The sequence below is a fragment of the Antechinus flavipes genome, chromosome 2 (genome assembly GCF_016432865.1).
Source record: "Antechinus flavipes isolate AdamAnt ecotype Samford, QLD, Australia chromosome 2, AdamAnt_v2, whole genome shotgun sequence".
In the NCBI taxonomy this organism is placed as follows: Eukaryota; Metazoa; Chordata; class Mammalia; order Dasyuromorphia; family Dasyuridae; genus Antechinus; species Antechinus flavipes.
Window position 1 is genome coordinate 651,616,081 of NC_067399.1, and position 13,875 is coordinate 651,629,955.

At 42.1% G+C, this 13,875-nt stretch overlaps 1 protein-coding gene across 1 annotated transcript in view; it reads left to right on the forward strand.

Moving 5' to 3' along the window:
- The first annotated feature begins 3,307 nt into the window (after positions 1-3,307).
- IREB2 (iron responsive element binding protein 2) overlaps positions 3,308-13,875 on the forward strand; it is a 35,056-nt gene continuing 24,488 nt past the window's right edge. Inside the window, exons 1-5 of the mRNA XM_051982424.1 lie at positions 3,308-3,510; positions 5,038-5,127; positions 10,534-10,699; positions 11,999-12,136; positions 12,958-13,179. Coding sequence (XP_051838384.1) covers positions 3,492-3,510; positions 5,038-5,127; positions 10,534-10,699; positions 11,999-12,136; positions 12,958-13,179 — 635 coding nt within the window. The 5' untranslated portion in view covers positions 3,308-3,491. The remainder of the gene's footprint in view (positions 3,511-5,037; positions 5,128-10,533; positions 10,700-11,998; positions 12,137-12,957; positions 13,180-13,875) is intronic.

Sequence of the window (13,875 nt, forward strand, 5' to 3'; positions counted from 1 at the left end):
GGAAACTAGTGACTCCATGAGACATTAATAAAATAAAGTAAAAAGCCTGAAATAATATAAAATGTGAAATATCTCATTGGAAAACCAACTGGCATGGAAAATAGATTGAAAAGAGATAGTTAAAATTATCGAACTATTTGAAAACCATGTTTCAGAATTCTGCATATTCTTTGATCCTGCAGTATCTCTATTGGGCCTATATCCCAAATAGATCAAAAAAAAAAAAAAAAGGGAAAAGGACTCACATATGCAGAAAAATGTTTGTAGTAGCCCTTTTTGTGGAAACTGAGTGGATGCCCATCAATTACAGAATGACTGAATAAGTTATAGTATATGAATGTTATAGAATATTATTGTTCTATAAGAAACGATCAGCAGGCTGATTTCAGAGAGATCTGGAGAGACTTATATGAACTGATGCTAAGTAAAGTGAGCAGAACCAGATGATCATTGTACATAGCAATAACAAGATTATGCAATGATCAATTCTGGCAGACAAGGATCTTTTCAACAGCAAGGTGATTCAGGCCAGTTTCAATGTATTTCTGATAGAGAGAGCCATCTGTACCCAGAGAGAGGACTATGGGGACTGAACGTGCATCACAACATAGCATTTCCATTTTTTGTTACTTGTTTTTTTCTCATTTTTTTTTCCTTTTTGATGCCATTTTTCTTGTGCAGCAAGATAATTGTGGAAATAGGTATAGAGGAATAGTGCATGTTAAACCATTATTGGATTACTTACCATCTGGGTAAGGGGATAGGGGGAAGAGAGGGAGGAAAACATTTGGAACAAAGTTTTTGAAAGAGTGATTAAAAACTATGCATATATTTTGAAAATAAACTTTTTTTAAAGAGGCTAAATATATTTCAAGAAGTTAAGGAAATATCTCCAATATCTTAGATCCAGAGGACAAATTAAGAAATTGAAAGAATTCATCAATCACCTCCTAAAAGAGAATCCTTAACAACAACTTCTAGGAATATCATAGTCAAATTCCAGAGCTCCCAAGTCAAGGAGAAAATATTTCAAGCAGCTTGGAAAAAAACTTTAAATATCATGAAACCACAGTCAAGCAACTTTCATGATAAAGAAGCTGAGGGCTTGGGTGTAAAAATCTATTTTACCCAACTAGGAAGTATGAGTGGAAAAGAGTAGGAGAAAGAGGGTGGGGAAGGAAGATGATAACAGGAAGAAAGATTAAGAAGCAGTGGTCAGAAGTGAATTTGTGTATCATTTTACTTGACTGTCCTATTACTAAAAATTAATTTTTACTACAAATGCTTAGCTGTTGACTAAAAAAAAAAATCTCATGACATGAAATAAATGCCACATTTTGGTTCTGTGATTTCAATAATACGCATTTCCTCTCCCTTCCACATATCACCTATATTCCAACCGTGTCTTTTCATTTTTGTATCCACATCCTTTCAAACTTCTCCAAAGATCTATTCCAGCCAATAAAAATCAATGCAGATTGCAGACATTTCATGCTAAACAGATGGTTTTGTTAGTTGCTGTAGCCATAAAAGTTCACCATCTAGTGGTCGATCTTATGGTGTTACTAGATAAATTATATAATCAGAAGTTCAATTTAGGTGTTTTTTGCTTTTCTATCGGGGTAGAGGAAAGTCAGTTTTGACTGACGGGCAGAGGAAGCTCATACATTAATAGTAGGGACAAAAAAAATTTCCATTTTAGGCTTCAATGAGAGGCAGTGTCCATAAGATGGTCCACCAACTTGGTCATGGTACCACAGCAGGGATTAGGAAAGGTAGAACATATTCAAAAGATATTCTAGGAATATCATAGCCCAATTCCAGAGCTCCCAGGACAAGGAGAAAATATTTCAAGCAGCTAGAAACAAAACTATTCGAATATCATGAAACCACAGTCAAGCAACTTTCATGGTCAAGAAGCTGAGGGCTTGGGATATGATATTCAGGAAAGCAACACAAGTAGGATTCTGTGACCCAGGAAAGGTAGAGTGGTACCATGACCACAGCAGGAATCAGGAAAGATGGAACATGTTCAAAGGAAGGGGACCAGAACTGTGCGGAGGCTAGAGACTTCTATATGAAGGAGAAGGAAGCTGTCCAAGGTATCACTCCCAGCCGCCTCCCGATCGGGTCTCGGGATTCCCAGACGCTCCCAGGCAGCTTTCCAATGGATACCATGGAAACACAGTTCTAACCCTAGAAATCCGCCTCCCTCCTCCTCGGATAGAATAGCTAGTTCACTAGCTCAGGGTGGTGGGATGACTTCCCATCTCGAGTGGCCCAACGCCGGTGTGTGCAGAGATTCTGTGGCCTGTCTACACGTTTCCCCGATTCTCCCGGTGGCTGGCGTTTTCCTTGCTGAAATGAAGAACTGGTTCTAGGCGCACATTTCCCTCCACTCGGGGCACTTCCCACCCACGGGAGGAACCTTCCCCCCAGGACAGCATGCACAAAGCAGGCTCAGATTTGGGGGAGGGTCTCTCCGCTATTTCACCAGGATGCAGCATTGAGCTCATCTAACGTGAGCCGGGCGCAAGAGCCAATGGGTGGGGTTTATCTGGTTCTCGGACCCCTGCTCAGTCATCCTTTCTCTCCGGAACTAGAGACGCCACCCCGCCCTCCTTCTTCGAGCCAGCCCCCACTCAGTTATCGGAGCCGATACTCCCCTTGGGTCCTGGCTCCCACTGTCTCCAAGACCGAAACGAAGACTCTCTGACGGATATGAAGGCCCTTCCTAAGCTAGCAACACCGCGCAGTCAGCTGCGCCTCCCGAGCCCGAACCTTAACCTGCACGGGGCCAAGGCCTGCACTGTACCCCTCCCCCGGGCCACCATGGGGTCCGCGAGTCCTCCCGTCCCCCCTTAGACAGGGTTTTCCCGAGAACAGCCACAGTTCGGGGGTTGTCTCTATGTTTTCCCAGCACTTAGCACGGGGCCTGGCACACAGGAGGCGCTTAATAAGGGCTAGCCTTCGGTCTCCGAAGGGAGCTTGGGGGATGAGTTGGAGTCCCGTTACCGCCCCGCCTCTCAAGGCCACCATTGCCCCAGCTGTAAAAGAGGCGGGGCCTCAGGCGGCAACGCCCCTAGCGGCCCCTGAGGGGATGGCAATCAGCCCGCCCTTACGGGGCACCGCCTTCGGCGCCGCCGGGGAGGGATTCCGCTACGGGTCGCTCCCGGAGCCACGCTTCCTCGAAAGAGCGCATGCTCTTTCCCAGTCTCTTTGATCGCTCGCGAGATTACAGCCGCGGCACTTCTCGCGAGCTTTCCCCTCCTACTTCGCTCGCCCGCTCGCTTCTCTTTCTTTGTTCCCACCTCTGGAGAGTCTCGCGGGAGCCGAGCGCAGGGGGGAGCGCGAGGGGGCCGTGGCCGTGGCTGTGGCCGTGGCGGCAGCTCTCGCGGTGTTTGCGCGGCCCTCCCCCTACCCTCCGGGATCCCCCCTCCCCCCAGCTCCGCTCGCTTCCCCTCCCCGCAGGGAGAATATGGTCGCCGGCGATGGACACCCCCAGTGCAGGTCAGTCCGCGCCGGCCCCGGCCCCAGCCCCAGCCCCGCATCCTCCGGCAGGTCCTGCCCGGCGCGGGCCCCGCCTCGAGCCGCCCCCGGGCCCTGGCCTCGGGCCGCGCTCCCCTCTGCGAGCCGGGCCAGGGCCGGAGTCATCTCCGCCTCCGGGCCCCGGGGCCTCACAGGCCGCGCTGGGCCCGACTCTTCCTCCCCGGGCCAAGGACCCTCGGGGAGGTAACTCGGGCCCTGCCTTCGGGCGGCACATAGGTCACCGCGCAAGCTCCGGCTCCGGCCTTCCCCGCCCCTCCCCCTCCAAGTATTTAGACAGCTCCGAGGGTTTGCCCAGTTCTTGGACCAGCTCTGGGGGGAAGGGGGTAGAGGGGGGAAGAGGGAGCGCACAGAGAGGAGCGACCTTCCATCACTCCCGCAGCCCGTGTTTGGGCCCTCCTTTATTTTGGGCCTTGGGCACCAGGAGCATCTCGCCATCCTTAGCCCATTGGACATATGGGGAAACTGAGGCTGACAGCTCTGCTCTCTCCTCCCCATTCCTCTGACCTGCTTGTTGCTCCTCCTTGGAGCGTGAGCCTTCCTGGGCCACTTGTCCCTGCACACAGTAGTCGATTAATAAATGCAGGTTCCAAGACTGAATTGCCACCATATGACAGCTTCCTCTCTCTCTCTCCTTCCAACCACTCAAAAAAACCGTCCCTTCATTTTGATCCTCAGTCTCACACACACTACTTGAGCACCGACTGCTGCGGAGGGGGTGGGCCAGAAACAGCCCACCCCTCTGCCCCTCAGCATTCATTAAGTCCTTGCGGCTTCCCCCAGAAAGGCCTTTATGTTTCTCTGGTACCCGTTAGCTCCCCCACAAAGGCGGGGTCGTGCATGGAGTAAGCGTCTAATGTTTGTGGATCTAAAGGAAGGGTTTGCCTTAAGTGCTCCCGTGAGCCTCAGCCCTGGACTGACCCAGCGGTGGGGGGCTCCATGGGTAGTCCGGAGCACCGAGCTCTGGCCTGGGGGATCAGGCTCATTCTGGTCGGGGGAGCATCCTCTGCAGGGGTCTGGAGAAAGGTGCGGAGGCCTGGGGCAGGTGGTGCGTCCTGGGGGCGAAGTGGGCCAGGCACACAGCCTGAGTGTGGGACCCCTTGGTGGTGGATTGGGGGCCCCATGAGGCATCGGAGGACCGCTCTGTCCTGGGGAGCGTCTCTGCGCTGGGTCTGGGTGTGGGACCCCGGTGCATGGGGGGCCCAGGGGCTGTCTGCCGGAGCTCTGTCCTGATGGTCAGCGGTACTGCCCTGGGGGTGGCCCCAGCTGGTCTGCGGGGGTCACAGAGGCTGCGCTCACGGCCTGGGTGCAGTGATGGCAGATCTGGCGCCCCAGAGCTGGCCACCTGAGCTCAGGAGGGAGGAGGTCCCCCAGCACGGGTCTCCGTCCAGCTCCGGGCCAGGCGGGCAGTAAGGGCCCAGACGTTTGTAGAGCTGCAGGCGCTGACCGCCGGAGGTAACGGCCTGTGTGGTGTTGGTGATTTTTCCCCAGGAAGCGCCTTTGAGGACTTTCTTGAAGCCCTGCCCGAGAGCCCAGCCGGCCAGTTCTTCAACCTCCCCAAGCTCGGAGGCACCAAGTATGGTAATGTCTCCCCGGGGTCTGGGGCTTGAATGCGCTGTGGGGGCCATGGGTAGGCACCGAGGGCTCTCTTGCTTGATATTCGGGTGCCATTTTTGAAGTTTGAATGGGCCCATAGGGAGGTTGTGTTATTAGATGAATATTTTTGGTTTTTTGAATTTTCAGTGACAAGTATTTTAACATTTTGTCCTTTGGTGCTTTCTGTATGAAGGTGACACTACTGACTCCTCATGACCCCTCCCCCCATTTCTCTGTGTCTTTCAAAGCCGGATTCAGATGCCACCTCCTCCCTGGAAGCCTCCCTGCCCTTCCTCTCACCTGTAGCCATTGTTTTCTCTGATAGTTATCTGGTATTTGTATCATTTTCCTAGTGCCTAGCATAATCCATTGTACACAGTAAGCACTTAATAAGTGCCTGTTAATTGAAGACTTTTTCCCTAGTGGGTCATGGTTTGGGGATGATGTCCCCATTCCTTTCCTTAACCCCCCTAGATCACATTTGCAGGGCTCCTGGCAGGGGTTCCAGGTATCATCTGTGGTCACAAAACTCAGTGAAGCTAATTGGGTCACAGGAGACCGAGTAGTTTCCTAGGCAAGGGACAGAAGATCCTGGCAGGGGGAGGATTTCCATGTCTGGGTTTGTGTGGAGCCAGAGGAGACAAGTAGACGGTTCCGGCCTGATTTCTGGTGCATTGGCAGGTGGCCACCGAGGGATGCCCCTCCCCTTTGTTCTTTGTGATTAACTAAATTAACAGAATTGTTTGTGTGATTTGTCTGGAGGTTATATTGGATTTAAATCCCCTGGCTGACAGGAATGCTGCATCATCCTGGCATAGGGATTCTTGTACTTTATGAGAGCATTTAAATATTGAGGCATTTTATAAGATCTCCCATTTAGAGAGAGCATCAAAGAAAGGGTTCGCTTGTCAGGGGTCTCAGACAAGGCTGTCCTGGGTCTTGGTTTCCTCAGCTGTAAATTGAAGAAGTTGTTCTAAGGTTCCTTTCAGCTCCACATCTGTGATCTTTGCTCAGTGCTGTCATTTTAACATGATTCATTTGTAAAGTGCTGCACCCAACAAATAGGATCACATCTTGCACTCTTAATTGTACTGATTTGTGTATCATTTTCATCATCATAATCTTTACTTTAGTGAAGGGACACTAGCAAATTTCAGACAAAAAGTCTATAGCATCACATTTCTGAATTTTTTTATTTTTTCTGCTTTGCTATGAACAATTTAATTTGTGCCAGAAAGTGGAAGAACGGCTTTCTTTCAAAATATTCTAATTGATTGGAAACACAAAAGACTTGATTCCCCTGTACAGGAGCAACTGAACTCAGTATGAAAGCTAGGTTGGTTTTTTAGGTTTTTTTTTTTTTTAAACCAAAATTGTCTAATCTCACAGGTATTTTAAAACTGTGTATGTATTGAAATAAATGAGTATCATTTGAGCCATTTGATTCTTCTCTATGTTAAAAGCTTGTCTCTTGCAGTTATGTGAAGATGTGCCCATTGACAGTCTGTCTTTGCACATTCCTGAGATTATTCAGTGTCATTGAAAACCAACAGACATGGCAACATACTCAATAATTATCTATTGCAGAAATCCAGAGCAATGACTCAAAAGCTTTTGAATGTTAGCAAATGATTTTGAATTTGTATCAGATTTGTTTGACTCTGGATATGTGACTTACCTGCCAGTGGACAAGTATCTATATATTACATTTAATCTAAATATTAGTCTATTAAAGCTAAGTCGATATTAAATAAATTCATCAATCAGTAAGTGTGTTCATATCCCCTAAAAAGGTACCAAGGCATATTAAAAAATGTAAGAGGTGATGGTTTAGTTTACCTGCCCAAAACCACAATGAAAAAGATGGACTCTCACAAAATATTGCATTTTATCATTGTGTGGTTAGCTCAGTTTTTCTTAATTACAAGGGAACTTTCAATTTGGTATAGCATGGGATGGGGAGTCTGTATCTAGAAATTAATGTCAGAAAAACAAGGTATCAACAAAACTTATAAAATGTAAATATATAATTTTTTTTTACAAATAGAGTAAATAATTTTTATAAAAACCAGTTATGATTAAAATGATCAAAGTGCAGAATTTTAGCTTTTCTAATTGGAATTGTAGTTTCTGTAATAGAGTTTATATTAGATAAAGACAAAAAGATTATTTAGAAGCTTTCAAGGAGAAGAAAATTTCCAAATACAAAGCTAAACTGTAAGGAAGGCTTTATTAGACCTTGCTATGAAATAGCATGAAGAAAAGGAGAGGTGAATGAGGGAAACAGTATGTGGCATGGAAATTAGATAAGTGTGAAGAAAGAATAGGGCAGCCAAGAGAAACCTGGATTGAATGGACAGAAGAAAACCTTGGTTAGAAGTGGGGATTAGTAAGCTGGAAAATGAAAGGATGTCCATCAATTGGAGAATGGTTGAGTAAATTGTGGTATATGAACATTATGGAATATTATTGTTCTGTAAGGAACAACCAGCAGGATGAATACAGAAAGGACTGGCGAGACTTACATGAACTGATGCTGAGTGAAATGAGCAGAACCAGGAGATCATTATATACCTCAACAACGATACTGTTTGAGGATGTATTCTGATGGAAGTGGACCTCTTTGATAAAGAGAGCCTTAATTGATCAAAGATGGACAGAAGCAGCTACACCCAGAGAAAGAACACTGGAAATGAATAGAAACTGCTTGCATTTATGTTTTTCTTCCCGGTTTATTTATACCTTCTGAATTCAATTCTCCCTGGGCAACAAGAAAACTGTTTGGTTCTGCACACATATATTGTATCTAGGATATACTGCAACCCATTCAACATGTAAAGGACTCTTGCCATCTGGGGGAGGGGGTGGAGGGAGGGAGGGGAAAAATCGGAACAGAAGTGAATGCAAGGGATAATGCTGTAAAAAATTACCCTGGCATGCATTCTATCAATAAAAAATTATTAAAAAAAAAAGAAGTGGGGATTAGTAAGACTAGGAATCCTTAGCACCATTGGCCTCACAGATTGGTTGCTTTAAAAAAAAAAAAAAAAAAACTGTAAGCTGAAAACCATCATGTAAAAGTGAATTATTGCTCTGACTTTTTTCTAAATTAGAAAATCCATGTAAAGTTAAATTGGAAAAAATTGTACACCACTGACTTTAAAAATCATAAATGAATGGTATTTGTGTTCTATATTTATTTTGTTAAAATGTTTTTTTCATTGCACTTTAATTTGGTTTGAACTTGGGAATTTTGCAGCTGAGAGTCTGGCCCCTCAGCACACTATTTTGGAACCTCCTTTCAGAAGGGGATACACATCAGAACTGATGAAATGACTTACTTGCCTGAGATGGAACATTAGCTCTCATTAGGCAGAACTGTAGCTCAGACGTAAGCCCATGCTCTTTCAGTCATCAGCCATGATGATGTGTCATGTGTCTGTATCCTGGTTTGAAATATTATGTGGAAAAGAAGGATGAAAGCCTGTGACATGGGGGAGAGGCTGGACTTTGAGTCAAGGAGAGATCTGGATGCAAATCTTAGTTTCCAGTACTTGCAAGCTGGAAGCATTTACTTTTGACACTTCTTAAGTTTTTTGAGCCAGTTTTCATATACGATGAGATAATATTACCTTTAACATCTACTTCCCAGTAATAAGTAGATATTCAAGGGCTTTAAAATTCCTCATGGATACCAGTTATTCTTGTGATAATAAGGGAGGTGATAAGAACTTTGACTGTCCTTACCTCTTTCTTTTGATTTTTTTTTTTTTTTTTTAGTACAGGTTTGAGGGGAGTAAAGAAAGGAAGGGCAACCTGGGAGTAAAATGACATCATTTGACGTCATTGTTTTCTAGATAGCCATCCTTCCCTGAAAATCAAACATGCTAAAGTCTTGCTTGAGAACATGGCAGCATCTTCCTATGTAGATTGGCCTTGAATTTCCTTGATTAATCTTGAGTCTTTGACTTGACAGTCAGCTGGGAGTTGGAACCAAATATTGAAAGGAATGAGGAAGGGAATTTGAGAAAGGGCTAAAAGAATACTTCTGAGGTTGATAGAAGACAGGAAATTGAAAAAAAAAAATGACATGGAAGAAAACTGGGAGAGCAGAGGGAAAAGAAAGTTTAAAGGCAGTATTTTACAATATTCATTACAATCAGACCTTTAGCATTGACTGTATTGAGAAATGAAATAAGGTTGCAGCATTAGTCCATTTAATAAGCTTTAGTATTAAACTCCCTCATTAGCATATTGTAATTAAAGTTCTTTCTCAATGAAGATATCTCAACTTAAAAGCATCGTATCTTTCTGTATGCTTCAAAAACCTAAAGAGGAAGAGCTATGCTGTTTTATATATTCCCTTCTTTGTTTTTTGTTTAAATATAATAATTTATTCTAATTCTTTTACCTCATCTGTGCTCAAAATATACTCTTAGGGTTTTTTTTTCCTAGAGTACTGAGTGTCTGGCTTCCGTCAGGGTTTCCCTAAAATCCTTATTAAAATTTATACACAGATTGAGATTTAAGGGGAAATAGCAAAATCTACTATAAAAATAAATCGAATTTGAGTTTTGTTTTTTTTCCCCCTGAGGTTCAGGGTTGCACAGCTAGGAAATGTTAAGTGTCTGAGGCCAGATTTGAACTCGGGTCCTCCTGACTTCAGGGCTGGTGCTCTACCCACTGCGCCATCTAGCTACCCCAAATTTGAGCTCATTTTTGACAACAGTGAAACTTATAGTAACATTTCTTGGATTGCTAGTGCTAGGTGTTCCACCTAAATAATTTGGTCAGCTAATTGAAGCTTATCCTTTAGAAAATTTTTTAAAAATTTGATCGATTTGGGGGTGTTAGTTAATCTTTTAAAAAATATAATAACTTACACTATTCTTTGACAAAATGCTGAATGTAAAAATTGATTTTTTTTTAAAAGAACTGTTTTGTGCCATTGTTATGAACATGTATTATACATCATTAATTGTATTCTTTAGTAATAAGGTTTTCTGTTTTTGGTTCTCTACATTCATTTTCATGTTGTTTCATTAGGCTTCCTTTTAAGCTCTAGCATTAACACTTTTTGAATTGTTACTTTTAATCAGTTGTGGGTTGAGAAACCAGATAACCAAGCTTTTTAAGAACTATGAGTTAAATTTAATTAATGAGGTTGCTTAATACAAAAGGATTAAATTTAAAAGCTTTAGAACCCAGGCTTTTGTGGAAGCTGAATTTGGGTGTCTTTTTTAGAGAGGCCACAAAGATTTTCCTTTAGTAAAACAGTCATGCTGTGGGTGATAATATTTTCCAGGGTTTCTTACTTTAAAACAAAACTAAACAGAAACACAGCAAAGATAGTCTCTTTTTAGCTAATTGAGTGATTTTCTCTCACCCCAGATGCTCTGCCTTACTCCATACGGGTACTGCTGGAAGCTGCTGTTCGAAATTGTGATGGCTTCGTAGTAAAAAAGGAAGATGTTGTGAATATTTTAGATTGGAAAAATAAACAAAACAATGTTGAAGTGCCCTTTCTCCCTGCCCGGGTTCTCCTTCAAGATTTTACGTAAGTGTTTGTATACTCTTCACTAATATTTATTATGAAAGTGTATTCTGTTTAGGGTCATTGATGTACCTTTTTTCCTTACTTTATCTTGGCCTGTAAACAATAAGATTGCATTTCTTTAAACATTTCTTTAAAGTCAGATTTTTATTCTATTCCTCGTACATTTTGCCATAAATACTCTGTACTACCATGTTGAGAATGGAAATATGAAAGCATTGCAAAATTCATTAACAGTATCAGGATGCCGAGGTAATGTGTAGAACTGTTAACTATGAGGTAATCTGCAGCAAAAACAAAAAAACAAAACAAACTTTGACTTACAGGCTTCATGGAACAGCTCCCTCTTCTGGGACAAGGGGAGTCACTTGGTAGCCCAGTTCTTTCCCATACAGTTTACATGTTGGAGGTTCCTGGGGGGGAGACCTTAAGTATAATATCCCCCTCCCCCGCCCCAGAAAATAGCATCTGTTCTAATGCATCAGCAGCTTTCTTCTGTATGACATTATGGTGGTTTGTTGTAATCATTATCATTATTGTTATTGAAAGGCAGCAGGGATTAAGGGACTTGCCCCATCTCACAGCTAGTAAGTGTTAAATGTCTGAAGCTGAATTTGAATCCAGGTCTTCCTGATCCAGGACCAGTGCTTTCTCCCCTGCATCACCTGCCCCCTCTCCTATATAATTTTAGAGGGAATAGAACATTTTAATATTGGGAGTTCTGAGATAATTTTGAAATTTGGGATGAGAGATGTCATATCACAGTCATTGACTGAACAACTCTGGAGGCATTGGGTACTGAGGCACTGGAAGATAGGAATGGGATGAGGTGTAGGGGGCAGTGCCAGCCTTCGATGTGTGAGAGGTTTGACTTGTATCCTGAAATGTGAAAAACTACAATTTACAGACTAGAATTCTAACTGGAAGGGACATCTATTTCCAGCCCCTGGTTAGATGGATGAGATGGAGGGTAAGTAATTTGTTTAAGGTTATATGATGCAGAACTGTGATTTAAACCCAGGTCTTCTCCTTCTAAATCTTGTGCGCGCAGTACTATGTGATGGAACCAAGCAAAAAATCTCTTTGTATAACCAGTGATCTTTGATTCAAAATGAATGCCCAATAAAGAGATACTTTAAAGCTAAAAATATAAGAACAGACACATTTTAAAGATTTTTATTCATGCATAACAGGATATTTTGCTTGATAATTTGTACTGTCTTATTGTTTTATTTTCCTCTTGAGAATTTTATTCATTTTAACTATAGTTGAAGACTTGATCTTTTTTTTTTTTTTTTAAAGGGGGATACCAGCAATGGTGGATTTTGCTGCTATGAGAGAAGCAGTGAAGACTCTTGGGGGAGATCCTAAGAATGTCCATCCTGCCTGCCCTACAGATCTCACTGTTGACCATTCTTTGCAAATTGACTTCAGCAAATGGTATTTATCTAAAGCTGTGGTCATTAAAACAACCTTGCAAATAACTAGTTATCCACTTTCTGAGAAATAAACTGTTTATATTGTGTGGTGAAAGGTTTTGCTTTCTTTTAGTTATATGTTGTTTGAAAGAAAAGGAGTAAAGTTGGTAGGCTGATGAATTTTTATTCTGATAAAAATTTTGTTAGTGTTTATCCTGTATTTCAAGTTTGAATATTGCTATTGACTTTTAATAAGAATATGTATATTAAGCTTTTAAGGAAACTACCTTGTCAAAGTAAACTCAGAAATTTATTTATAATTTTCTTTTTCTTCCAAAGTTCTTGTTATGGATCATATACATATAACTGGAAGTGATAGATAAAGGATTGTCTATTCAGAGTTTATCTCTGTTGTCCTGAACAACAGATTCATATAACCATGAGAGAGATTATTATCCTACAAACTAGATTAAAGCAAGGGCTAAGGAACTGGCTTTAAAATTGGTATTATTTAATAAGAAAAAGGCCAGTTCTAGAATTTAAAAAATACTTTATTATTTAAACATAATAGAATATAACTTGAAAATCATGATTTCATTTGGGTGCTTATTTAGAAATGTAATTCCATTTTATATATCAAATCCTTGTTTGTTTCTTGTAGTCAGGACTTTGCTTATTTTATGTTGGGTTTTTTATTTATAATATCTTCATTTCCCTTCAGAAAAGTTCCTGAATCCATTTTGAAGTCTTTTTCTTAAACTGCATGTCTTTTATTTTGGCAAGCTTATTCCACTTTTATAATGATCTCTCTTTATAGAATTCTTTTTCTTTTTGGAATAACAGTGCAATACAGAATGCTCCAAATCCTGGAGGTGGTGAGCTGCAGAAAACAACAGGCAAACTTTCTCCACTTAAAGTCCAGCCTCGAAAAGTCTCTTGCAGAGGTCAAACTGCTTGCCGAGGGCCGTGTGATGGTGGAGAACTGGGCCGCAACTCAGGAAAATTTTCTGCGCAGATTGAGAACACGCCTATCCTGTGTCCTTTTCATTTACAACCAGTGCCTGAGTATGAACCGATTCTCACTGGCATTTACTAGTGCTATATTATTTTTTTTCCCAGTTGAAATTATATCTTTTTTTTCTCCCAAAGCAAAATACAATTAACATTAAGGTTACTAGTCTGCATTGATGATAGTATTAAGTGATCTTGCATATTTGAAATGACCTTCCAATAACATTTTTATTTTTCTTGGTGATGACAGTTTAAAGAGTCAAGGAAACTGATTGTTATTAAAGTAGTTAAATTTGTAACCAATGTTAACTACTTAAAACTCTAAGGAAATTTATTCTATGGATTTTTACTGAAGCAAACTGTTTCACTCCCCATCCCTAGCCCATGTTTAAGGAAAGATAATTGAAGAACTTGGAAACTATATGTAAATTTTAGTGAAAAATTAACTTTCCCTAAACAGTGGAGTTCAGAAAAAGATTCTAGCTAGTCTGAGAGGGATGCTATCAACCTGGAGTTAGGGAACTTCAGGGTATTTGCCAACTGGTCTTGCCAGATTGGACCAGAGGTCCAGGCAACCAGGAAATGGTCTGTACTCCATTCTCAGACATAGGAAGCATTCAGTTCTTTGCTTTTCCAGTTTTTAAGCAAGCCATATGAATGAATTTGGGCTGCCATAGTGTTGGCGAGCTAGAGAATCCATTTGGAGGGACTATGCTTTGGTGGGAAAAAAACCAACTGGCTGATCCTGGG